This window comes from Convolutriloba macropyga, chromosome 4 (genome assembly GCF_964194025.1).
Source record: "Convolutriloba macropyga chromosome 4, txConMacr16.3, whole genome shotgun sequence".
Classification (NCBI taxonomy): domain Eukaryota; kingdom Metazoa; phylum Xenacoelomorpha; order Acoela; family Convolutidae; genus Convolutriloba; species Convolutriloba macropyga.
In genome coordinates, this window is record NC_134471.1 from 73,417,818 (window position 1) to 73,444,883 (window position 27,066).

The 27,066-nt window shown below is 34.1% G+C and overlaps 1 protein-coding gene across 1 annotated transcript; it reads left to right on the forward strand.

The window, feature by feature from the left end:
- Positions 1–1,862: 1,862 nt before the first annotated feature.
- On the forward strand, positions 1,863–26,590 carry LOC142338164 (uncharacterized). Its single transcript, XM_075387801.1, has 7 exons — positions 1,863–1,949; positions 10,626–10,697; positions 16,198–16,307; positions 20,300–20,365; positions 23,417–23,482; positions 24,186–24,259; positions 26,415–26,590. Exons 1-7 carry the CDS (start codon positions 1,863–1,865, stop codon positions 26,588–26,590), a joined length of 651 nt encoding a protein of 216 aa, XP_075243916.1.
- The last annotated feature ends 476 nt before the right edge of the window (positions 26,591–27,066 follow it).

A 27,066-nucleotide genomic window follows, 5' to 3' on the forward strand; every position in this document is an offset into this window, starting at 1 on the left:
TTCCAACAGTTGTCTTTACGGTTTCCAACATTATTCTAAGATAATTAGGATTTATTGTTTTACTTACAGGAGGAGCCCCTATTGTTTTTTCTCGTTAGAGGAGCCCCTCTTGTCCTGGGAATTTTAATGCAATGTGATTTAAAAAATTTGCGATAAAAGAATTCCGCAAGTTTGTCAAGTAATTTAAAACATATGCTTATAATATCACAACACACGCACACAGCTTTCGATACTTCGCTACGAGAAATACAATTTTTTATGTATGAACGTTAAAAACCTCCCTTACTTATCGCGATATCGTTTTCAATACTATGGGCACGTCCAATTGCAAGACTAATTTCAGTACTGATTCAGAGCTATGATCATATCACTTTTAACACTGTTTAGCTTTGTTCATGTCTTGGCCAACACTCGTCAGTCTAAATCCAACTCTTGGCCAGGACTTGGTAACTATAATTACAAGTTTTGACAAGTCTATAAGACAAACAAAGTAGATTCCGAAAACGCGAAAAATAGCCTATAAGTCAATCAAAGTAGGTCCGCAAAAAATACTTGACAATTCGTCAGAAAGTAGTAGGAAAATTATCAAAGAGGCAGGGAAAACTTCAGAAGTTAATCAGGAAATGGCGAAAAATAACCAAGAAAACCACAGAATTGTATAAAGATTTTGTCACAAATAGGACCCACTATGAGCTTTTTTTTAGCTCACGGATCCTCTATCAATGTCAGTTTTCAAGGACCCGTTGAAAAGTTTTTGAAACATTTTGTGTGTTGGGAATCAATTTGCAAGTATTACCAAAGTCTAGGGCAAAACTTGTTAGACTTGTAAGACTTGTGTTAAAATTTTCCCATTACTGAAAATCTAAACTGCAACTTATATACACTTGTAGCGATATAGATTTGTAGTTCAGTTAGGACTTCCATGAAAATTGTATCAAAATTCTGTATCTAAAAACATCAAATCTACAAACTTTAGTTTCGAGAGTTTTGAAGATCGTTAAAAAAAGTGGAAAATTGTGATAAAAAATGAAACATTAATTAAATTTTAATGCAAACTTTGTTATATAAAATTTTTTAAAAGACTTTGCATCTTAGATAGCGATGATCAAACAAAAGGCGTTTAAGCACGATTTTTTCTCCTTTACAAAAAGTGAATTTTGGAAGGCACTCACTGGAAATCATTTTTCCCTAATGGAACACAAGTTCTTTATTCAATTCACTTTGCATTTCTTTTGACAGCAAACATTGTTTTGCAAAATTCACTATATTATCAAAAATGGGATAATGCGTAACAAGAGTTTAGCCATTAATCCCGGGAAGTTTTTTAAGATTTTTGTATTTGATACCTCTAACGACAGCTAATGAGGAAAATTGCGTGCATTTGACTTGTACAATAATGGTTTGAAATTTTCTTCGGAACGTTTCAAAAACAATACTAGGATACATTTAAAATCCTTTCAAAAACAATAGTGGGATAAACTTTAAACCTGAAAAAAGCTTTAGGTGGTATAAAAAAACAAGGAACAATAGCCCCACTAAAACAAATACCTACGCAAATAAGCCGACATAGGTGCGTTTTTAGCGCATCCAGCCATGTTTCAACCGCCATTGCCTTGCTTCACCCGCTAGAGCCATGCTTTATTAGAACGTCATATAAAATATTTACAACCAACCAAAATATAACAACCAGAGTTCAATGTTAACGAGGTTTTCAATCGGGGATGGGATTTTTCTCGCGGTAGTTTATTTCCGCAGAGTTGGTTTTCCTTAGGGATTTAACTCCTTGAGTTGTTATCGAAAATGTCAACTTAGATTGCTCAGTTCATTTTAGATCGTTTTCAGGAACCTGTTTGAAAGTGATCATGCAACAACCATCAGATGAAAACCATGCAGGTAGCTGCAACAGCGACCTGTTTGACGAATTGGATAAAAAACTGTCTGTTGGTCAGGTAAGAACTCTATATATAATTTTTATATAGACAGAGTATGTAAGAAATGCGCCGACAAATTTATTAATAATAAAGACGTTATTAATTCAATTTACCAAACTTAGTTTTAAAAAACTGATAATTTACGAAACAAAATTACTGGCAATCAAAATATTAGCTGATATTCTCCACACTTTTTACCTGATGAGAGTGTGGAGACTATCAGCTATTATTTTGATTGCCAATAATTTTTCGTAAGTTATCAGTTTTTCATAATTAAGTTTGTTAAATTGAATTAATAACGTCTTTATTCGTAATAAATTTGTCGGCGTGAAGAAAATAAATACTGTGAAGAAAAGTCTGGACAGTTGATATTGCTGTTAAATCTGGCTAGATTTATTCCTCGCAGCGGTTTCTTTGGTTAAAGAACTTTAACGCAATTTAATTCGTAGTATGCCTTGTTTGTAACTCATTTTTTCGCCGTTTTTTGCAATTAGTTATCGATCATATCATCTTTTTTGTTTTTTAAATTGTCAATATGATTAATTTTGTGGATTACAATGACTAAAATTACAAATTATTCAATTTCTAATAGGAGGAAATGTGGGAAGATTGATATGAAGTGTCCTCTTTATCTGAGCGAGGCCGTAAAAGTTTTTGGAAACGTCCTAGAGAACTGGACCATTTAATAAAATGTGAACAAAATGGTTACTAGAACAGTGGAGAGATACTATCAGAGAAATGCGTGTATTATCCTGTAAAACTATTGCTTTTCTAGTAAAATTCTGTTGGAAGATCTTTTAAGATCTTTCAAGATATCATGAGCTCGAAATCATGAGCTCGAATATATATCTTCATTTTTGGTCTCAATTTGCAAGTTTTTTAGAGAGCAGATCACATGACCAAATCGGACGAATCTCAAGTAGCCAGCTTCTTGGATACCTACGGCTTAAGGGTACGTTGCAAAATCCAACACTGTTTGACGCATCGTCACCCTATAGAATTATAATTGATCTCGGATCTTTTTCACTGTTCATTATTTTGTAGTGTTAAATGCTATTTTTTTCAGTTGGTGAAACAATAATTCAAGTTTATTACCTTAAAAGCCAAGATTTCCGCACGATGCATTCATCAATTAATAGTTTGTTCTTCTCGTTCTCCAAAAATTCTGTTGTCAGAACCGTGTTCAGGTCATCGTTCAAAATGACTTATGAAAAACCCCATTCTGAACATTTTTTTCTATTAAAATACTCAGGCAGACGAAAATCACCTATGATCCAGACTTTGGATCGTTCTAAGTTTTGATGCGCCCATATGCTCATATGAAAGACCCGTCCAGACCCGTTCAGACCCGTCCAGGCCCGTCCAGACCAAAACGCGTTATGATCCACACTTTGGCTCGTTCAATTAATGAAAAGACTCAGACAGACAGAAAAAGTTCATGATCCAGCATTTACATTGTTCGTGTTTAAGAAAAGACCGGTCTTTAAAAACCCATGATGAAGACTTCAAAAAATTTTTCTCAATTGAATAGGCCGCCAATGTAGCTTGTATGTTTTTGTCGCTATTTTTATGAACTAACTCAAGTATGCACTTCACAGCTTAGAAAATTATCATGGCAAAAAAATTTTGAAAAGCCTGAAACCACTCCAAAATTACCTGCAGAACAAAACACAGTATGTCAAAACGCTAAAATTTGTCGGTAAAATAAAATTCTTATAGGCACAAAAATGGCCAAAAAAAAGATATTCTGGACCCATGAAATAATATCTCTTAAATGAGAAAATTCCTAAATACGAGTCTTAAAAGTGTAATTTTAGTCTATAATGGCCCACCACAATAGAATTTTGAAGATTTTTCAGAAGTCGAGGCTTGAATCTGAGTCACAATTATGAGATATCTTTCAAATTGAAGAAATACATTGTGAGTCAAGTTCGTGTCTTTTAAGTACTTCCAAATGGAATGCCAACCTGGCTATGGCGTTTCTGACTATTGAAAAGATTCGGTAATTTGTTTTTATCAGTTCAAGTCTTCGTAATCTTTGAAAATTGCATCACAGGATTACAGTAACTTATTAATGAACGATGAAATTTGTTTAGATAGGACCTTACAAAATTTTTCTGAGAGGTTTATTTTATTGGACAAACGGGAATCTTTATTTTAATGTGAAAACTAAAATTTGCTATAATAACCAGTGTAACCACAAATTTGAAAAAAAGGATATTTGATCGCAAAAAATCAATCTCTTGTAGGGATATTTTTTTCACGTGCAAAACACAGGTCTTGAAAAAGGGTTAAAGTTATTGAAAGATTCATTATCCCTGGAAATCATCAATCACCTTGTTCAGGATATGTCATTTTTCAAGCATCTGACTAATTTATGAAACTATTTTCACTTTATCAAACTAAAAAGAACAAGGCAGTGACACATCTGGAAAACCTGACATCTCATCTGCTACTAGACGTAGTAAAAAACTGAGGAAAAAAGAACAGAAGATAAAAAAAAGATGAATGAAAAAATACTAGTTAAACATGTTACGTCAACGAACTGTGGCAAAAAATCTGTTCATCTCTTATCAACAAAAATTAAATATCAAGATTCAATTTTTCCTCCTCCAAAGCTTTAGTCTCAACTTGTGCTCTCGAACAGAGCGAAATCAAATCAAAACAGTAAAGAAAAAGTGTGAAGTTTTATATTTTTTTACAGACAGGCGTCAAAAATTATGTGCATTCTAAAGATATCAACACAAATTGGGTAGTCAGTTTTTACTTCTAGAACTCATAATTAAACATACGTAGTAAAGTTGTTTAAAATGAAAATTTAAATTTATAGTAACAGATTAACTCTACAACTTTAACGAAAGAAAAAAAATACTTAAAATTATTTCTGCTTTCCAACTTTTTTGTTTAATGTGTACAACAAGAAATTATATATAAAAAAAGGAACGAGTCAGTGTAGAGCCTAAAAATATGCTTCAATCAAAACAAATTTTAAAAAATCTTACGGTCGCTGCAAAAATGGATAATCTTTTGCTCCTGTCAATAGAATAATTTGGAGTTGGCATGCAAAACACTTCTAGTTTCTGTCATTGATTCATTAATTCTGTTTCCAAAAATATTTTTACAAAGTATTAGTCCTTCAAACTAAATTTTCTTAACAATTTCTTCTCCAAATCAATTGAGAGAGAAATTTTTCCCTTTGTGAACTCAAATAAATTGTTAACAAACTGCAGTTAACCAATTCAATAGTTTCAAATAGATTTTTTGCGACGCAAACTTGTGAGAAATTTATTTGTCTATAATATTAAATTGTCAACAAAAATAAAGTTTTTAGCTGTCATACTTGTTTCTGTTGGGACATCTTATCGCGGACACTCATAGCTGTTAAAGCAAAAATATCATTACAGTAAAATATCATAAAAAAGTGCGTTTCAGTACTGGGCCAGAATAAATGCAAATCCTCATCATTACTTAATCATAGACTGATTAATGTCACTTTTTTACTTGCCAGACTTGCGTTCAGACTGATTTTATAATGGTGACACTTGGGCCAGGTTTAAAAATAAAGTGCCGTACGTGGAGCGAAACAACGATCTCTCTTTCCGTAGACGTTTGTCCTCCTTTCTACGCCAGCCGGGTGTTGAAATTTTAACTTTTGCGCCGTTAGTATACGCTTGAAAGAAGCGAATTTCAAACGACAAAGCGTGCAAAGTATATTACATGGGACACTTGCATTTACAATTGCCTAGTACTGATTTACACTTGGAGTTCAGTACGGGCAACAACATAGTGTAACAGACGTAGTGTAAGCAAGGGAATTCAATAAGAGGAGTGCGCTAAGTGATGACAGATATCTGACGTGATTGCAATGATAGTTTTTACGCAGGGTATTTTTGCAGAATACTTCCTGTTCTATTTTCTGTTTACAATAAGACAGGTGACATCATTGTCTAATGTAAACCCTCCAGCGATTTCTTATAAACTTGAATTTACATTAGTGATGACTATATATAAATTTTTAGCGGCCAGTAATAGTAATATGACAGTTCTTGGTGCTGTGGATAGATTTTTATTCCAGACAATGATGCAGTCCATTTTTTGGGGTGCTGAGAATTTAAAAAAATTAAGAACCGAACACAAATCAACTGAATCGAGAGAGAAGTTTTTCAATCGTTAACAGGATTGAACTGTCAACGAACTGTAGTTAAAGATTTCAATAGTTGTAAATGTATTTTTATCATGGAAAGATTAGTTAAGTCTTTCGCGACACAAACTTGTCAGTAATTAATTTGTCTAGAAGATAAAATGGTTGAGCTATCAACAGTTCCTCACGGGCAAGTTTAGTTGTTCATAAAGCGACATGGTCATTTGTTTAGAAAAATTATTAAAAATACCAAAAATATAATTCAAAAGACGTAGTTTGAGCAGATTCTTGGTGCTGTGGGTAAAATTTTTTTTCAGGACAATGATTCAGTTGTTTTCTTGTGGAGCTAAGAATCAAGCAATGATGTTCACATTCTTTTTTAAAATGAAAACGCCTTACTGTCTAACAAAATTGTTTGATTTGGCTCGCGTCGACCCATTGGACTGTCTCCGACTGAGTTGGCATTTTATATGCATTATCTCTATTGTATAGAAACAACAGCAATAGTCATAAAGCGGTACTTTAGGGAATCCGTTGAACAAAACTGTTAAAGGGTTTTGATTAAACCAGTTTCTTCTAGGTTTTTGGATAAAACCCTGTCTGAGACATAAATTCATTTGCTGTTTCATTAATAACATTCCATTTTTTAAATCTGATTTAGAGCAAAGTTTCGTGGAGTTTCTTTTCCGGTTTGTTTGGTACAGATTGTAAACAAGTCTTGATGCATTTCGATGCGCTTTGACAGCTGGTACATTTTATCCCGAGCCAATCGCAAGTCTTCTTTGGTTTACATTATTTTTTTAATCTTTTCAAAAAGCAAGGGTTTTTATCTTTTTTTAATTTGGGACATTAAGTCAGATGTATTAGATCATGAACCTGATATATTTTTCTTGGTTCGGATGTTATATTTGAGTCCTGTGTCGAGATTTTTTTTCTTATCTCTAGTCATAAAGAGCATAAAAGGTGTCCAGCTTGATGTTCGAAGCTTTTAAAACACATTTTTGAGGCCCTTATAATCAAGAAGATTTTTGTTTTACAATTAAACACGCTCAAGTTATTTTTCACTCTCATCGCCGCAGATTTCAGCGTTTTGTTAAGAATAGTTTCAGCAAGAAGATGTTTGAGTAACTTTTGTGTTTTGTTGGGTTCAATTCAGTCACATATGTTGTCAAAACAACACTTAATAAGTTTGAAATTGTTTGGTTTTGAACCAGCGACACAATTTGTCCTCTCTTCTACCGATTACTAGCGCTATGAAAACATTATAATCAATTCGCCACCAATCTTTGTCGTGCGTCTCTAGAAGACATGTATCTATAAAATCGGAAATCCTAAAATAGTTTTAGTAAGTCCACTAAACGCTTCGCTTGTCTTCACTACTTTATGGCAATTGAGATGAAGAGAAATTAGTGAACTGTTCTCATTTGCTACTACTATGAAAGAGTAATGTCCTTCTACTAGACCTAGATTAATTTCAGAATGAACAAAAGTAGAGTTCAAAGGTGTGAAATCATTGGAAGGTTTTTTCATATCAGAGAAGCTGTACGAAACCAAGCCAAAAACAGCCCCCGATAGAACTTTTAGATAAATAAATTGGAATTGTTCTTGAATAAATTTTGTGTTCTTTGAACACTTCACTCAACTAGAATTGATTAGTCGGATACAGGAAGTGGTTTGGCAAGCACTAACAGGATCCTAAGCAATACCGCTAATCATTTAGACACCTCGCTCCGCTGAGCTCTGTTGCTCTTTGCGACCATTGCTCTCTTGTTAGGCCTGAATTTCCAGCCAGTGGATTGTATCTTCGCAGAGAAGAAATGCTCCTACTACAAATTTACTGCTTTTTATAGTGATGGGTTTTTATTTCTTGCCAGTTGACATATTCTAATTGGTTTATTCACTATGTTGACATATATTAAAGCAATAGCACAGTTGGATTGCACCAGGTAGCACTAAAAGTATTTGGGTTTTTTTTATTGTAGATGCAGACGTGCTTTTTAATTTCTCTAAGAATTCCTTTAAAAAGTAATTTTTATAGAAGTTTTTTGCATATGTAAGCAGTTCGTTGAGTTAATTAAAATCTTTTTTTGATGAACTATTTTGATAATTGCTTTTAGAGATACTTCACAAAAATGAATTGACTGGTGTTGAGATTATAAAATCAGAATTCTAATAAATTATGTTTAGAATTTACAACTGTTCTTTACTTAATATTGAACTGGTTTTTTCAAGGCTCTCTCTCAATAGTCCTGTTGTCGTCTAATCGCTGTAGGCCTGATATCAAAAGGCACTTGAACTTATTTTTTTTTTCAGTTTGACAACGACGCAACCCCACATAATGTTGCCATTGGTGGCGGTCAAATGTGTTTGATTCATCATTTAGAGAATAACTGATTGATATTCTACAAAGAGTTCCCTTGATCTTTTTGATATCGTTTGAACCCAACGTGATTTAACTTTGGATGAATTATCATTTACTTCATCTCACTTCATCTCTTAAATTGCATTTAGTTTGTTGTACCATTCACTGGCTCTCTGTTTTCAGAATATAATGTAGGACTTCTTTGACAACAAGTTATGCGTCAACGTTATTTATGTCTGCTTATGAATAAAAAAGGATATTTTATGTGATTTAGCTATTTTTGACCTAATGCAAAAATCATTAAAAATCAAATCCAATTTACTGTGAAAATAAGTCTTGAAATCGAAATTTTTTCAATCTAAAAATGCTCTCTTCTTTCTGAATGCTATATTCTTGATGTTAGCTTTTTTCTGTCTGAAGGTTGTCAATAATTTAGTTTCTATGAACATTTTGATTGGCGTGTCTCAATAAAAAATAGCTTGCGAGAGAACCATTTGACAAACAACTGAGGAGTCTCAACATATCACTTGCATTTCTGAGTGAACTCAAAAACATATCACTCTCAAGTAGAAACAAATCGGTGAAAAATTCGTCAATTCAAATTGTGTCACCAAAATCTTGATAAAATTTTTTGGGAGAGAGATTAATATTCGGCAAATTATTTAGCAAAGTTTTAGTATAAATTTTTATTGTGCTTTCGATTGAAAAACTATAGCATCTTCGTTTAGTTAATTGCAGTTCATGCAAAATTTCAAATGAATGCTATTTTTGTAAGCATACCCGAGTCGAAAACAGAAGTTAATCTTTTACGATCTTGCACGATTCTTGTAAGAATCTTACAAGACGTTGTTAAATCTTACAAAATTCTTACAAGATTAATTTTTTTCTTACAAGAATCTTAGAAGATTAACTTTTTTTGCAAGATTTTGTTAAACAATAGCCAAGAAACCTAGTTAAAAAGCGCCCAACAATAGCCGAAAAAGATCTATCCTACGTTGTAGGAACACATACCGACAAAAAACGTCCTACGTCCTACGTCCTATCCTATAGTGTAAAAATTTTAGGCAAGATTAAGAATTGAATTTAAAGAAAAGAAATAAAAGAAGCATCATAAGAAAAACAAAGGCATCGTATTATCAATATATCTCAACAAGAAAACCAGAGAAGGTCCTTCGCGCTGTTGCTTTTTCTTTTCAAACTTTTGGTTTCTTTTTTTCTTTTTCTTTTTGAACTTTTCTTTGCTTTCTTTTTGTTTCTTTTCTGTTGAATCAAGCTTAGCAAGATATAAATGTGTTTTTTTGTTTGCTGAGAAACTTTTTCGAGTATCTAAATTTGACCAGAATTGTTGACTTTAATTCTGAATTTATGATAAGCAGCTGTCTCAAATGTTCTTTTTTATTATGGGTTGAACTTCTTCTCTACAGGATGGTGTTTTCAAATGCCATTAGTTCCTCATTTTAGCTTGCTTCAGCTATTTCCTATCGTAATGGCACGATTCTTCCAAAAAAGTTAATCTTGCAAGATTTTTACAAGAATCTTACAAGATTAACTCTGTCTTGTAAGATCTTATAAGATTAATTTTTTTTTGCAAGAATCTTGCAAGATCTTACAAGATTAACTTCTGTTTTCGACTCGGGTAACGAATTCATTATCTTGCTCAGTGTGTTTCCTCTAGCAAGATATAGGAACCGTGTTAAAAGTCATTGCAGTACTGAGTTTCTGGAAACTGGCGCCTTTTTAATGAAAGAAACCATAATGTTTTAAGCTTCTCTTCAACACGGGTCATTTATTCAAGTAATGGTTAAGTGACTCTGGTTGAAGTCACTGAGAGCTTCTGGCGTTTATCGAGAACCGCGAAGCGGTCTGAGAAAATAAGTCAGAATATCGAAGTGACTTCTGCAGAGTCACTTAACCATGCTTAAAACACGAAACGTTCACGTTTTAAAATGACGAAAGTCAATGGAAGTCAAACTTCTGGCTAAGTAGCAACTGCTGGCATTTTGACTTCTGGCACTGCAGACTTTCGCATTTTAAAATGTGCACGTGAGTGTTTTAAGACCTTTTCTGAAAAACTTTTTAAATCTCTCTCCAAAAACACTGAGCGGTTGAAAGCGCGACAAAAAGCTTGTCTGCCTTTGACTGGTTAACCCAAGTAAACACAGGAATATATTTGGACGCAGTAACGTTTTAGGAGGAGCCATCGCATTTCAAGGCAAAGCGGACTGTACCTGAGCAACATTTGGACCCTTCACCTGAAAAGCCTGTAAGTCAGCATTTCCCTTCGATGGGTTTTCTATGATCAGAGAAAACGCTGTAACCATTGTAGGACCATCAATTGTCATTTTATGAAAATTCCATTATTAATCGATGGGATTCACTGGGAACCCAACCCGAGACTGTTCATATTTACATTCTAAAATTGCTCCAAAAGCTCAAAATTGTACATTTACACTCTTTCCCCTGATAATTAGGAGTGGAATCGGCTATACACACTTATTCTTGCTTAATAATGGTGCAATATGGGTGGAAACCTTGGCCCGGTTATCTATAAATTATTACAAATTTATAACAACGGTTATCTATTATTTATTATTACAAATTTTTATATTATGCACATCTTGAGCCCCCACGTAGCCGCTTAAATCGTAGAGCTGGTATAAGTTTTGCGTTTTAAAACTTTTTCCGAAAAGTTTTTTTTTTAATTTTGTTTATATATGTGGCTGCAGTAAATATGCAAAGCAAAAAAATAAAAAAAACAGAATTGCGTTTATATATCTGATCATTCGTTCAGAATCAATCCAATCAGTACACCGCAAAGGTATTTTGAATTGCCCGATCTTGCCTTCGAATATTGAAAGCTGTGGATATTGATAAATTTATCTGCCATGGAAATTGAAACGGAACTGAATTACACTCTCCTACCCGAACTTAAGTCTCAGAGCATTTCAGCGCTAAACCAGCTCCTTTCGAGAGTAAAAATCACACTCAATCCTGAAAAATTGCATCTCTAGAATATTTATGGTTTTCCATAATGATTTTCCAGTTTGATTTTTGATTCTTCATTTATCATTTTTCATAATGATTTTCCAATTTCTTCCATAATGGCTATATTGAGCTCAGAGAGTTCCCCGAGACTACATTTACACAGTAAAAAAATTCACTGTAAATTTCAGGTAGTTATAAGTTCAGGTGAACTTCATTTGTACATATAACAGAAAGGCACATGAACTGCTGCTAAGGTATTTTTCACCTGAACTGGTTCAGGCGTAGTTATCTGAAAAAAGAGTCTACCCTAAAAGTGCTTCAATCAAATTTTTGCTGTTGTTACGACCTTGTTTTAAAAACCCAAATTTGTTTTTTGCTTTCAATAGTAATTCACTTGAACATTATTTAGTGTGTATCTTGTATAGTCTGAAAATTAATCATGCGTTACGTTTAGGTCTGACTAGCATGATCTCAGACTTTTATTGCATACAAATGATTATTAATATAGTAGTACATACGTTTTTATTCTAAAGCTAGTCTGTAGATACTTACCACAAAACCCATTTAGCTTAGCAGCAGCGACTCGCTACGAAAACTAAATATTACAAGAACGCACGCGGAAGTTCGAATTGCATATTAATCAAACAGTGTTGGCGGGAGTTAAGCTGAACATACTATTCTTCATTTAGTATATATTACTCAAAAATCAAGGCCAGCCAGTTTAAATTGTGACATGAACAGAGTACTGATCATCAGGAAACAGTGAGTCTCTAGACTGATTCAGCACTGATTTGCTCTGTCGCCAAACTCCGGTCTTACAGAGTTGATTAATGTTTAAAGTTGATTTGTATTTAACGGAAATTGAAGCATGTGAAATTAACCAAGCATGTGAAATTAAAGCACTTTGAAACCTAATCGGTTCAATTTTAAATCATATTGAGTATCAGCTCTGAGTTATTAGCTTGTAATAATTTTTCTGGAATTTAAAATAATCTGGATTAAGAAATGGATATATGCTTTTACACGACATTTTATCCAAGGCTTTTAAACCCAATCTCATTATGCCGAAAGCCAATAAATTCATTACACTTCGATATTTTCGTTTGAAAATCCGTCAAATTAGCAGTCGTATAACACGGTGACGTCTTAACAAATAGACGTACCAAAATATAGAATTTTCAACGAATGTGATTGGTTGAGAAATTTAAAACACTCTACCTTTATGCGTTCAATTAGCCTAAATGGGGCTTAGCCTAATTCGAGATTGTATTTTTTACCGCATCTGGCCATGCCTCAGCGGCCCGTGGGACTTGATATGAATCTATCACAACCGAATATGAGATCAGTTCCCCTCCCATTTTTCTCTTTCGGCTTATCGCGATTTCTGAGCAATTTTACGTTAACATTCATATCCTATTATAAAACATAGAGAGTTTGTTGAGAAATCAGCCAATCAGAAAACACTATTCCCATTTTCTCAATTGCCAGCAATAAAATTTCTATATTTTGGTACGTCTGCCATTTTCACTAGCGCCGTATAACACGTATGTTTTAACAAACTCAAGCGGGCGGATAATTTAATCTCATCTTCGCTTGTGATAGTTTCATATCAGGTTCCACGGGCCACTGAGACATGGCCATGGCCATTTAGTATGTTTAGAAACATGGCCATGGCCATTTAGAAACATATATGAAACAGTCACTGCTCAATTGTAGTCGGATTACTGAGCTTAAATAGCAAGGTGCTTTTTAGTATGATGGCATTGCTCATAATGGCATTGTGTAAGACGCATCGGGTATTATGGAATGCGATAAAATGGAATTTGATAAATTGGCCTGATAGCTATAAAAACAGTCACGCCACACAAATTAGGTAATTGAGATAAGTTGATTGGTGTTTTCAATTTACATAATAAATTCGAAAATAGGATTATAACCTAATTTCTACACTTTTGAAATGGTCCACTTTTGCGGACAGTAGATCCGAATTTCTGTTCAAAACAGAAATAGCATAAATTTTGATTGTATCCCAAATACAAAAAATACTTTCACGTCCCACGTATTAACTTAGCGATACCGAATTTAGTTACAAGCTGGGTTCATTTTGACAGTAGGTATGCGATTTAGGTATGCCTCTGCCGTGTGATAATTAATGTTGTGCTTATCAGATGATTTTTCGTTGGACATAATATAAACAAACAAGGCGGCTCGGTAATGTTCGATGGCACATAAGGTTCCGACCCCGCCCATCCACAATTTTGGCATAATTGTCTACCAAATGAGGAACAGATAGAAGAACCCAAAAATTATTTTTTGCGAATCCCAAAAAAGCCCAAGTCTTTTTCAAAAAATTCTGTATGAACGATAAGATAGCCTCTAAAGCAAATAACTCAGTGGAGTAAAAATTGATGCATTAGATTGCTGTAATATGTCAATATTAAGAAAGCGAGTCAAGACGAACAGCAAAATCAAACAACAACAACAACAACAACAAACATTAATTACATCAAAAAATTTATGTCCCTCTTAAAAACTAAATTTAATAACAAAGTCAACATACCGTCAGATAAACCCAAAACTAAACAAAAATAACTTATAAATCACCAGAAAACCTATGCGACTAGTCCATAAAAAGGTTTGGTAACAATTATACAAAAAAAGAACAAAAACAGTAAAGTAAAAAAATTAACTTATTTTTTTGAAACAGTTAACTTCAAAGTAATAAATACCATTAGGAATCAATTAATAATACCACAAATTTACGATTACCACTGCTTCTATAGAAGGGCATTAGGACCTGCCCTTATTCATTTTTTAAAGCGGCTAAAATGAACACCAAAGAACAAACAAAATTTCGAAACAAAATTACATTTAATGTCATGAAAGGAATTAATTACAAAAAGAGCTATTTAAATAGGGTCGTTTATTCATAAAAAGGAAGCCCTCGAGACCTGTAATTATCCATAATATTTCTTGCATCTACAAAAAGAACGTCAAATCTGACAAAAATCACATTAATTTACTTTTGTTTTATGAAAAACCGGTGTCGAAGCCAAAAAGGTCATAACAAATTCTTTAAAAGATTTTGGGACACCAATCCCTCTTATTCCCTTGTCACCCATAATTTCAAATTTGACCTGTAATTAACTCGAGATTAGGTAACAAAAAGAAACATAAAAAGAACAAAATTGCGAAGTTGAAAAGTTTTTTTTCTTTAATTTTGGAAAACGATTGTTTTCAAAGTCATGAAAGCCATCAGCTATCTACTAATATCAGAATATCAGTTCGTCTATTCTTCCATGAAAAACCAATGAAAGCTATCACTATACAGGAAATTTCATACGACCGAAACGACAAAGTAAAAATGACAGTTAGGGACAAAATTAAAAAAACTCAATTGATTTCTTCAAGAAAGAGGCGTCGGGCCGTTAAAACGATGATGTATATGTTTCAGGATTTTAATATGTTCAATTGTGCCTTATTCCGAATGCTAATAAGGTGACATGAGAGCCGTCAATAATGTGATAAGGTGACAAAATTAGAAAACGTGAAAAACTGGCAAATATCAAAACAAACAAAAATCTGAAATCTTGTGGTATCAAATTCAGAAAACAATAACTTCAGGCTTAACACTGCAACCGAGAATAAATTTTAAATCAGTAGAAAGAAGAAGCAGTCTTAGTCGTTCTTTGCTGACATTAAGCTGGAAATTGAACAAATAAAAAAAATTAGAGGAAAAGTTAATTAAGCCATTATTTATTGAAAAGTCAATTATTTTTAAAAAAAAGAAACGACCATAAATTTTCAATTAAAAAACTAAATGCATTAACTTGAAGCTTCTTAACAAGCAAATTGGTCGGACCTATCACTCCTGAGCTTTGATTTGATATGTTCTGTTCTTTATTATTAAAAAAAAGTTTTTTTTGTAAAAAAAAAGACCGGCTGATTACAACCCGATTTTTTTTGGATTGTAACAGTCCAAGAATGGCCCAAAATTGATAATACTTATTGTCCGTTAAGTACAAATGATTTTTCGAATGTTGTTGCTATAGATAATTTGTTAGTTGAAAACTCAAAATAAATTAAATAAATTCTGCATTTTTGATAATCAACGAGTAAAGTTAGCAAAAAACGGCAAGGTTTTAACTACAGTGCACTCTCAGCGGACTCTGAAGTAGAAATAGCCCCCCTCTGAGTCTACAAAGATTGTATGAGTGTTGTTTGGGGGTGTCCTGTCGGCAAATTTAATCAAAGTGGACTAAATTAGCTTATTTCGTGCTGTTTTTGATGAAAAAGGCTAAATTTTGAAATGTTTATCCAGATTTTTTGACCAAAAAAATTAAATCAAAACATTCAACAATGCTTGTTCGTCTTCAAAAATAAAATCAACGCTACTATTCTTAAAAATTATAACAAATTTTAGCAAAATTGACAAAAATTTAGGCAAAAATTCCGGAAAATGTGAATAAAAACAACGTGAATTCACTCTTCTTTTCTTAGAAGTTTAAACCTCGATAACTCCCTGTAGAAAACGAAAATTAAAAAAATCTTTTTAATTCCATATTCTACGCTGGACGAGCTTTCTAATGATACCAGTCTCAACTCTCTACGATGAATATATCGAGCGGCGAAAATTCACGGAACAAAAAAAAACCCAGTTGAGTATATAGTTCCTCCCCCCTCAAGAGGGTCGGAACAATAATGACTACTTATTTTGCGTACCTTTAATGGTAAGCGAACGATATCGTAACTACTGAGAAAAATGCTTCAATTTACAGGTAAAATCGAACTGGACGTCAATGTGTGCATTTGTTACGGTAACTTTTCTCGTGGGATCCGTGATTGGGCTGCTTCTTCTTGCTATGGATACGCGAGCAAAGTTGGATGAGTGAGTTGATCTGCCCGTGTTGAGGAATTTCGTTTTCATTTGTAAGAAATCGTCGTTTTTTGATCGTTTTCCTTAGACAAAAACGATCAAAGCCCTTACGTGGTAATCGTCGTTTTGCTCGTTATTACATTCGTCGTTATTTTTATGTAAGAGATGATCGTTTTTTCATCGTTATTTTTTTGTAAGAAATGACCGTTTTTTCGTCTTTATAACAATGACGATCCGAAAAAATGGTTCCGGTTCATGATCAATTTTCGTTTTTTGTCAAAAGTTAAGAGCATATTTCAAATTGCCAATTCACAATTCAAGTTGTCGAAATATACGGAATATAAAGATGGTTATTTTGAAAAGTTGATTTTAAAATCTGGCTTCCATCTCGGATAACGCCAGACGTTTTTATAAGAGCTACCTAACCGACAATTCCTTCTTTGCAGCAAATAAATAAAAATAAGTCTACCCAAATAGTTAGCAATGCTTAACTGATTATTATTATTATTATGCTGTAAATATAAGATACTCCTCTAAACAAACTGTGCGCAAAGAAATCTTGTTTACGTGGCTCTGGGCTATTCTTTCTTTATCTGAGATCATGATGAAAGTCATCAAGGTCCGCATTAGGTTTCAAATAACACATTTCGTATTCTTGAGGTTTTTTGGACAAACAGTGACAAAAGCTACCACTTGTCTTTACTTTATGTCATTTGCCGTTGAAAAGCACTGCATCTGAGGACAACCGGAACAAATTAAACAAGAACGTTGCAACTCATATTTGTTTAAAAAAACTTTTTTGCAATATTGAGCATTTAAGTCTCCATCAAATTCTCCTATTAGTCTAAAGTTTTGTTGCTCTGAATTTTCTTGTTCATTGCTTGAGACGCAATTCTGTCCCAAAAGTTTGTTGTTCTTTTAAGCCGTCATATGGACAGTTACAGAGTTGCCAGTTGGATTCTTAATACACAATTAGCGACGCTCGGGACGTTTCTTCAATTAATTACCAAATTATTTTTTCACTCTGGTCTTATCGGAGCGTTGTTTATTTCTAGCTATTTGTGCAAGGTTTTTTGTAGGTCTTCTCAATTGTTATAAAACGTATGTTAAAAAACTAATTGTTAGCAGCTTTTGATCAAGCAGGTTCTCATTAGTACTTACATATATTAATTGTTTTTGAACGAAGTTCACAGTAATTATTGTAAACGTGTGTGTCTTTTTTATGCAAAATTTTTGCTTGACAATTTTGACTTTTCAAGTGACTTTTACGCCCATGACTTTTTGCGTTTCGCGTGATCTAAAATTCTTTCTCAATCACAATTTCAAGCAGCTGAACGCAATTGGCGGCAATTTAATACTAAAAGTCAAATGAAAAGTGCGCCGAAACTGGTGTCATTTTTCAATTTAAATCTTAACAGTGGTATATGCTAATCTCTAATGTGGTTATTTGAAGCCCACTATTGAACCTCTTAATCCAATTTAGACACCCCCCCCCCCCCCCGGACTGGAGCAGGCTCCAATTGATTAGAGCTCCCACTAATCGTTCGAGAGCAATTCTTCCGACGTTTAGTCAGTTATGTTTATAAAAATAATACTGGATATGGACTAGATCTGTTTACCAGCATTAGCAGCCAACTGAATCAATAACTTTGCAAACAAAAAACTAATAACAACGCTTCTGAGTCAGCTTTGCTAGGACAAAATTCACTATATAGTTTTCTCATTGGTCAAATCAAGACTTGATAAGCATTTTATCAGTTTTAACATGAGCAAATTATTTTCTTGAATTTTTTTTGTCTTATAGCATCTTGTTAAGAAGTTATTAAAATTAACAAGATCTTGTAAAACACATGATAAGGACGCATAAATTTGGGCGTTTTCAGTCTTGTATGATAGTACTTGAATATTTTCTGTTCTCAAAATTAATAGTGGCATCGTTCTTTAAAAATTCAATTACTTTTTTATATAAAAAACTTACACAAATGGAATGAAGTTGATGTTTCTTTTGTCAAGTGGAAGGTCAAAAAGAAGGTCTCTGCTTCTATATTTGACTCCAGTTTGAACCGTTGATGTTGTTCTCTATGAACAAAATGAAACAAATGTGTCCGGTGCCAGTTAAGTCTCTCAAATACCTGGCTGCTGGCTAATGCAATTAATATTAGGCAACCACCTTTTCTTTACATTAAGATTTTATCGACGAAACTGCGTTTTTAGTTAATATCATTGTGACAACATTAGGTGGCAGCTATTTGAAGCTGGTGTTCTAATTGTGGTTCTAATAACACCTCAAATAAAAAAAGCTGGTGCAAAAATGTGCTTCTAGTCATGTTTGCGTTGTTCTTTATGATTTTATATATCTTTAAAGACATTATTGGCTCACAGCAAATTTTTGACCCTTTCACTCGCTGCTCCCTGTTCAGTCAAGCAAACCTTTTTAGCTACTTTGAATTGCTGAGATGCACCGAATTTGAGTGTGCGAGAAGCTATTGTTCAAACAGAGAATTTCTGCCATAATCAAATTTTTGGGAACTATAAGTAAAAGTTTTTTGGGCAATTTATTCGGCTATCGATAATAAACAAAATGAGAGTTTCCTAATCTAACATGCACTTCAACGGTGCTCCGAATTGTTGATAATTCAATTTTTCTCGAGGGCCCTTTTTTTGCTCAAATGGAAGTTATCTTGTGAACACGTTTCTTGGGGTAAATAAAGATGTTACCTTGGTGGTTCGGGACAAAATCCTGACATTTTTACCTATTTGGACTCCAACCAATTAGATGTGGCTGCCAAATTACACCTGGGATCTGAAAAGAATAAAATAAATTGTTTGAAGCCTTGGGAGAAATGTTTTTCTTTTGGCAAAAAAGAGAAAACTTTTCCATAGTGTTGGCAAAAAAAAGAAACACTCGCTAAAACAGCCATTCTTAAAACAGGATGGACATTTTTCCTGTAGCAGCGATTTCGCCATATTATTTAGGGATTCTAAAATTCTTTCATCGAGCCAAAAAATTGGAGTCACTTAACACAAAAGAGTTTCAGTAAAAATGGGAGATGAAATCAAAATACCTGTACTTCGGTCTACGTTTTCTCTGTGCTTTCATAGATAGGTTGCATCGATTCTTGCGAAAAAAATGTATCTTTATTATTTTTCCATTTTAGCGAGTTTGCTGAAGCTGGCTTTGAGCTAAAAATGACAATTTTAAACATTAAATTGGTAACTTTGTGTCGGAAAATTTGGATCTTTTCCGTTTTCTGCCCCCCCAGCTTAGTGGGCGCATATTATTTGCAACCCCCAGACGCACGTGCAATATTTTTACATAGTGATTTACTATGTAATGACACGTGCTCTGTCACTGGGGGGAGCATAACGTACTGGGGGGGCACAAACGGAAAAGATCCGAAAATTTAATCAAGCCATATTATGAACTGACCTTTTTGAGCAATTCCCAGTCTGATTTGGGTTGTTTTCTGTCCTCCTTTTTAATTCCGTGCTTGAGCAGCGGAATTACGAATAAAGTTTTAGGAATGCTGACAGGGTATGGTAAAAACAGCCCACACAACTATCCAAAAATACAGGTTTTTATTTAGTTTTAGCTATCAAAATTACTGCAAAATTACTACAATTTTTTCAGAATTTAAAGACTGGCAAGATTTTTGGAAGGTTTTAAGGTTTTGAATTGGGGCTAAAAATTTTTCCATGGATTTCACTTTTCGTTATGGATTACAACACCCCCCCCCCCCCCCCCCCCCCCCTCCGGGGTACACTAAGCACCCGCCACCCCCCCCCCCCCCCATTACACAGCACGTGCCATTACATTTAAAAAAACCATTATGTAAAAATATAGAACGTGCATCTGGGGGTTGCAAAAATTAGGTACCCACTAAACTGGGGGGGGGGGGGGCATAAACGGCAAAGATCCCCAATTTGATTTAGTGTTGAGGTGCCGATCAGTCTTCGCAAGTTTGTAGGATGATTTGTGATTTGTCAGTGTGTAATTATTTTAGGCAGAAGACAAAGCTTGTGGCACGTGCTAACCGCGACAAAATATACTTGGAAAACCTAAACAAACAGTAAGTATTCTGACCAAAGAAGTAGTCATTTAGGAGCAATTTTTGGGTTCAGCGACATTATTTTAATAGATTGTTAGATTGCGTGCGTTATTCTTTAGGTGGATCTTTTCCGTTTGTGCCCCCCAGCTTAGGGGGCGCATATTATTTGCAACCCCCAGACGCACATGCCATTTTTTTACATAATGACTTACTATGTAATGGCACGTGCTTTGTAACTGCGGGGGGGGGGGAGAGAACGTACTGGGGGGCACAAACGGAAAAAATCCCTTTAGGTTAAAAAAAAGAATGGTATTCCCGTACCGAAATCCAAGTCAATATCAGTACTGGACAAGTCTAAATCCAAGTCTTATTTCGTTTTTCAGTACTGTGCAAAACTTAAAACAAGTCTTACAAGTCTGACAAGTCTTGGCCAGGACTTGCGCAACACTTGCAAAATGATTCCCAAGTCAAAGCCAACTTTTCAAAAAATTTCGAGTAAAAGTTTCGTTTTCAAAAAAATTTCGCAACGTGCCACGATTTTTGCATTAATTTTGATGCACTTTCTCGGGGTGCCTGATAACTGATACCAAGTGATAGCAAGTGAGCCAGGGCGACCCGGGAAGGTGACACAGGGCGACTAGGGACGATATGGGCCGTTTTCAGGTGTTTCTGAGCCGTTTTCAGCCATTTTCAGCCATTCCAGCCCCTAAAACAGCCGAAATCACCAAACGTTTGTACTTTTCAGATGAACCAAATGTCAAACGTTTCGAGCTGAGGCAAAAATGTGAAAAAGGGTGCAACTTTTTGGACCAATTTTTGACCTTTTTTGGCTATTTTCGACGTTTCTTTTTTGGCTAATTTTGACGTTATTTCGGCTATTTTTCACGTTTTTTTGGCTATTTTTGACGTTTTTTGGACCAAATTTAGACGTCTTTCGGCCATTTCTGACGATTTTTTTGCCTGCAAAGACTTGGATTAAGACTTGCGAAGTCTTGGCCAAGTCTGACAAGTCTTAAATGTGTTATGGTCATAGCTCTGAATAGTACTGACACCTAGACTTGGAATTAGACTGGCTCAGTACTGATATTGACTTGGCGTTCGGTACGGGTTAACACCACCTCACTGATTAAAACTTGACATTACGATGTTAACGCATATCCTATTTCAAAAGCGTTGTTTGTCTTTCAAGATATTTTTTTTCTTTCAAGTAAATAGTATTCGTGAAAATAGCAAATTGTTAATTCGACGAACCTAGTTAACTAAAAAATGCCCTGAGAATGGGTAAATTTTTCTCATCTAAAACCTGTTTCCAGATTGATTTTAATGTTGTCAAAAAAATTAATTTCTTTCCTACTCAATTAACAGCTACTACAATAAATCTTTTCTTTCCATGTTGAGATCCAGAATTAAAATCTTCTGGTAAGACGCATCTGCGCATTTTAACGTTCTGCGCTGATAGTGTACTCAAAGCCAGCTCCTAACAGACCTAACTATAAAAATGAAATCTAATCCAATTTTTCTAGGCCACTATCCATACATCTGCGCTATACGAACATAGATTTTACACAACAGATTTTCCTGCGGTTGAGCTGCTCTTCTCGAAATAAACTTTTTGTGTTTTGTCTGGAAGTACCCCTGTGTTCAATCAATTTGAATCTACCATCATAAGTCATCTAGATTTGTTACCTAAAGCTTTTCATTGTCCAAAGCCGACGGTTGTTAAAACTGCTGCAAGATTATGCATTATCACACCAGTGTTTTGCAAGATTCTTTCAAGTTAACTCTCTTTTTTGCAAATCTGCGGCAACACGACTGTATATCTTGCATGGTTCTTACGAGATATCCACCCTTTCTGCGAAAAAAAAGAGAAGCATTTAAACGTAATAGTTAGAAACTAATATAAAAACCCAATAGAGGTAGCAATGCAAGGAAATAAAAACAACAATATTTGCATCAAATTACTTCTTTGGTATTTTTATACCAGATCATTATCAGGTCCAAGACACTTTGTCCTCGGCGTTTTTGTCGTAAAGCTTATACGTTGTTGAGTAAAAAAATTTTAGTCCAGATTATTAATTGCTCTCTAACGAAGTTTGAGGCAATTGTAATAAACGTGGGCGTCTCTTCATAAGCAAAAGTTTTGCTGGACAATTTTTGCGCTTTTCTTTTAGACCATTTTTTACTTATCAAATATCTTTTTCGAGCTTCTTTTCTTCAGTTTCTGTGACCTTTATTGCTCGCACTCCAGAGTAAAGTTTGTTGCTAGAATAAAAGCTTTTGTAGCATAGACAAAGAGAAAAGACAGATGACTAAGTTTTGAATGCTTCTGTGGAAGACTAAGGGGGCTGAAAAACCGGATCCGACGCTCTTTGGAAATTTTCGCATCATAAACGAAAATTTATCTAAACTGCAGCTCATAAACTAAATTTCCCCAATTGGCGTTCGAGAGCAATTTTATGTTTATTTATATTATTCTAGGTTTATGTTTACAATAGTTTCATTAACATCAAATAAAACAATAATTTGTGTTCAAATAATTTCTCAAGTTGAATATCGTCAAAGTAGTAGTGTTTGTTTAGTTTTCAAAAAAGTTCCTCAAGTTTTACTCCAATTTTCCAATACTTTTCTGGAGCACATAAAATGGTCACAATCAGATTTAAAAAGGAAATTTTTTTCTGGCCGTCAAAGTTATGAACCGAGATACTTTTGATCTGTTGCTATATGGCATCCCACTAAAGAAGAAATGACACGAGAACTTGCGGGGACGTGGTAATTTTTAAAAAAATACGAAATAATTTATCGTTGTTTGTGATATTTCTGTTAACCTTAGCTTAGTGGGTGCATATATTGTTTTGCTCCTGAACCACTCATGCAAGTTTTGTCGCTTACTGGTGTGCTATGTAATATCAAATGTTATATATCTGTGGAGCATAACTCAAGGAGGGGGAGGGGGAGGGGGGGGGTAACGGAAAAGATTTGGAAAAACATGATCACTTGAATTGTTTTCATGTTTGTTATGATTTCATTTCCTCAATGGTTCCTGTGATGACCTTTATTTTGATATGTTTACAGGCTGAGAGTTGATCTTTTGGAACGGATTGATAGTGACAAAGCATATCTTGAAGGAGAAATTGCTACGTAAGTCATCTAATAGAAATCTGAAATTAATAGAACTGGTAAAACTATCTAAATACGTTGAGATGTTGACTAGACAATAGTTTAAATAAAAGTTTTACACAGGAATCCTGTTTGCCAATTTGATCTGAGAAGCAATCTAACTGATCAAACTTTCAAGTATACGCAATAATCATTGGAAAAGGAAAAACCAAAATTCATCAAGATGATACGAGAAATAATTCCGAAACTAAAAGACTACTATCGGAATTGCCAACGTAATCTCTACCTACTGAAAGACTAATATCATAAACGGAATTTTTTTAAAGAATTCCAGAAAACAATTTTGTGGTTCAGGTATTTGCGGTTCAAACTTAATCAATGAAACTTTATTATTTTTTGTTCTGAAAACGTTTCTGAAACATTGAGGCTCGTTGTAAATAATTATTTTCCTTCATATCAAGGTGCTACCATGTGTTTAATTCGGTAAAAGTGCTAAATTTGTGTTTCCGTGTGGAAGAATTACACTGAATACACTGAAAATGAACCGTTAATTTTTTTCCGAAAGAAAAAAGGAAGTTAGATATGAAGTAAAGTTGGTTGCCAAGAAAGGTTCATGTTGGTGAGCCCGGGAACATTTCAGATGGTACTAAAATAGAGTTAGAACGGTAAATTTTCGGATCAGATTAAAGCTTCAAATTTCTAACTTCAAACAGTTTGTTTATAGGGGGTCGGAGAGAGTCTCAAACCTGAATGAACTATTTTGGGATGACCACCTGAGCTTACTACGATTGCAGTTCGGTAAGTAGCCGTAACCTTACTGACAACGCAACCAAGAAATTATTTCTAATTTCTCTTCCAATAAAAGTAACATTTGGAGCTTACTAAGGGAATCTTACAAAACGGCATCTCTATCCTCTTCCAGGGACGTGAAAAGAAAGAACTTCAGCGGAAGCCTTAATAGTAAAATGTTTTTTAGATTTTTTGGTCATTATAATTTCCATTTTTGCTCATTTTTAGAAATAGGAAGAGCAAATTTTTTGTGGTCATGTCATGGGATATTGGACGAGGAAAAATAGTAGCTAAAGTCTCTCAACATATCCTACTAAATTGCTTACAAGCAGCATCTTTACAAATTTCTCAAAACCCAACAATTGAGGAATTTCTTTTCTCTCAATGAAAAAAAAATGAAGAGGCATATTTTGAAAAAAGAGTAATGCTCGATATCGTCTCTCATTATCTTACCAAAATTTTTCTATTACTGGACATATCGATCCCTAATAGACAAAACCAGTTAAATTTGGGAAACTTGAAACTTTCGAACAATCGTCAGTTTACATCTACTGAATATTTTATTCAAGAGCAAAATCTTTAATTGTGAAATTTGACTGCCTAATTACAATACCTGATGTGGTCAATGCTGAAAAGTATGCATTCAACTGTTTGCCAGGTAGCAAGTAAAGTTAGAGGTTCTGATCTCGGACAACTGTTTTCCTGACAACAATCAGTAAAATTTTTCTAACCTTCTACGGAACTGTAATGATTTTACGTTACCGATGTCCGAAATCTGGAGTATACATACTGGATTTGACGGGCTTTTTCACGATCCAAGATTTCAGATTAGAGTTGCAAGAGTGTATACAAAAAGGGGGGACACTAAGATTTTTAGTTCAAATTTGCTTTGAAATTGGTTATATGTAATCTCATATCTCATAAAGCGCATGTTTGGATTAGCGTAAAACATTGAGACATTATTTGGTCACTCATTTCTGTACCATAATTTCAATTTTTCTACACTATAGATAACTCATTTTCACCAAGGTTAAAGCATCTAAATGCCAAAATGAAAGAAAGTCTAATAGTGTTTGATTTCAGAAATGTCACTCCCAAAACTAGTATTGGACTAAGAAGACAAAAAACAGTTTTACAATTACCCGTAGCACTGTTTACAAGAACAGTTGACTCTTGGATTTTGGTTGCATTAATTTAACAAAAAAATTCAGGGAAAAAATTTTTGTCGAATTACATGCTCAAAATAATAGAATTGGGTTACGTGAATCCTGATAACAAAAAACCGAATAAATCCACGACATAAGTAGTTTATTTTCACGTTTTGCATAACTGAATACCATCCTTGAAAGTGGTGTATGAATTCTAATAAGTGGCGACTCTTTTTTGTCACTGGATTCCGGAAAACTCTAAATTTATTGAAACCTGCCTTTTGTACATGGGCCACCTATTGATTTCTAACTGCAATTTAATGGTTATCACCGCTTAGAAAAACTTAGGAAAGTACATTAAGAGTTTCTGAAATATTCTCCTAAAATTTTGTTCCTTTTAATTTGGAGCAAGAATGTCGACAATGCCCTCGAGTGGGCATCAAAAAAATTGCAACTAATCAGAAAATTTAAGATTAAATTGCAGATAAGCTCGAAATGCTTAGACAAGCAATTTTATTAAAGTGGATAATCTCGACGTGATTATTTCAAATGTTAAAACTGAAATACTTCGTGCTCATTTTTTCACGTTGCGTTTTTCAACCAAATAGCATTTTTCTTATCCTATTTACATTCTTCTGGATACTATTCAGTTCATTGTCCAACGATTGGTTCTCGCCGTTTTCGAGGTGATATCTCAATCAAAGCAAACTTTGAAAATTTTGATGAAAAACATCAGTTTTAATATTTATCTTGGAAAAGTTCATCCAATTATTTGGCAGGTACACATATAATTAGGCAGGCGTGATATGATTAAGCAGGCTGCCTCTAGGTATTTGACCCACTAATAATCAGGGGGTATATATATATATATATATATATATATATATATATATATATATGTATGTATGTATATATATATATATATATATATATATATATATATATATTTGAATATATATATATATATATATATATATGATATCTTCGTTGAAATTCTTCTTTCTTGATTATTTCAGGCTCAGCTGACGTTGAGAAATGCACAGCAAGTGGAGGTATAAGCAGCGAGCAGTTCAACAAATGCTACTTTCTTCTGAAGACAGATGGTTTCAGCGGACCTGTCACCCTGAACAGGAAATTGTTTTTACCCCTGCAATTTTTGAATGGACAGTCCATTTTCAACGCTACCACCTAACGCATAAGTCTTGGCCATGCTTTCCAAAAGATTTCAAATTTTTTTGTTCAAACTTCTACTATAGAAACTTTAACTGCAGAAAAAAAATGAAAAGCAATTTTTTGTTCTCTTTTCTAAATTTAATTCCATTGCTCTGCTGGCGAAGAAATATCAGAAATCAATATTTTTGTTCCTTAAATATTATGAACTTTCCGCTTTAAATTATCATTAGACTTAAAGGCTTAAAACAAGCGCACCTATCGAATTAAAAACGAACCCTTCCCAGGTTGAGGTCCCAGACGGAATCAAGTTTGTTCAGATCTAAGATGAACGCACGAGGGGGACGTCCTGCGTGCATAATTACATAGTCTGTAAACATCGAAAAAAGCACGGAAGTCTGAACATGAAAGCATGAAAATCTGTACATGATCACACAAAAGTCTAGAAATGAACGCACGAAAGTATGGACATGAACGCACCAAAGTTTGGACATTAAC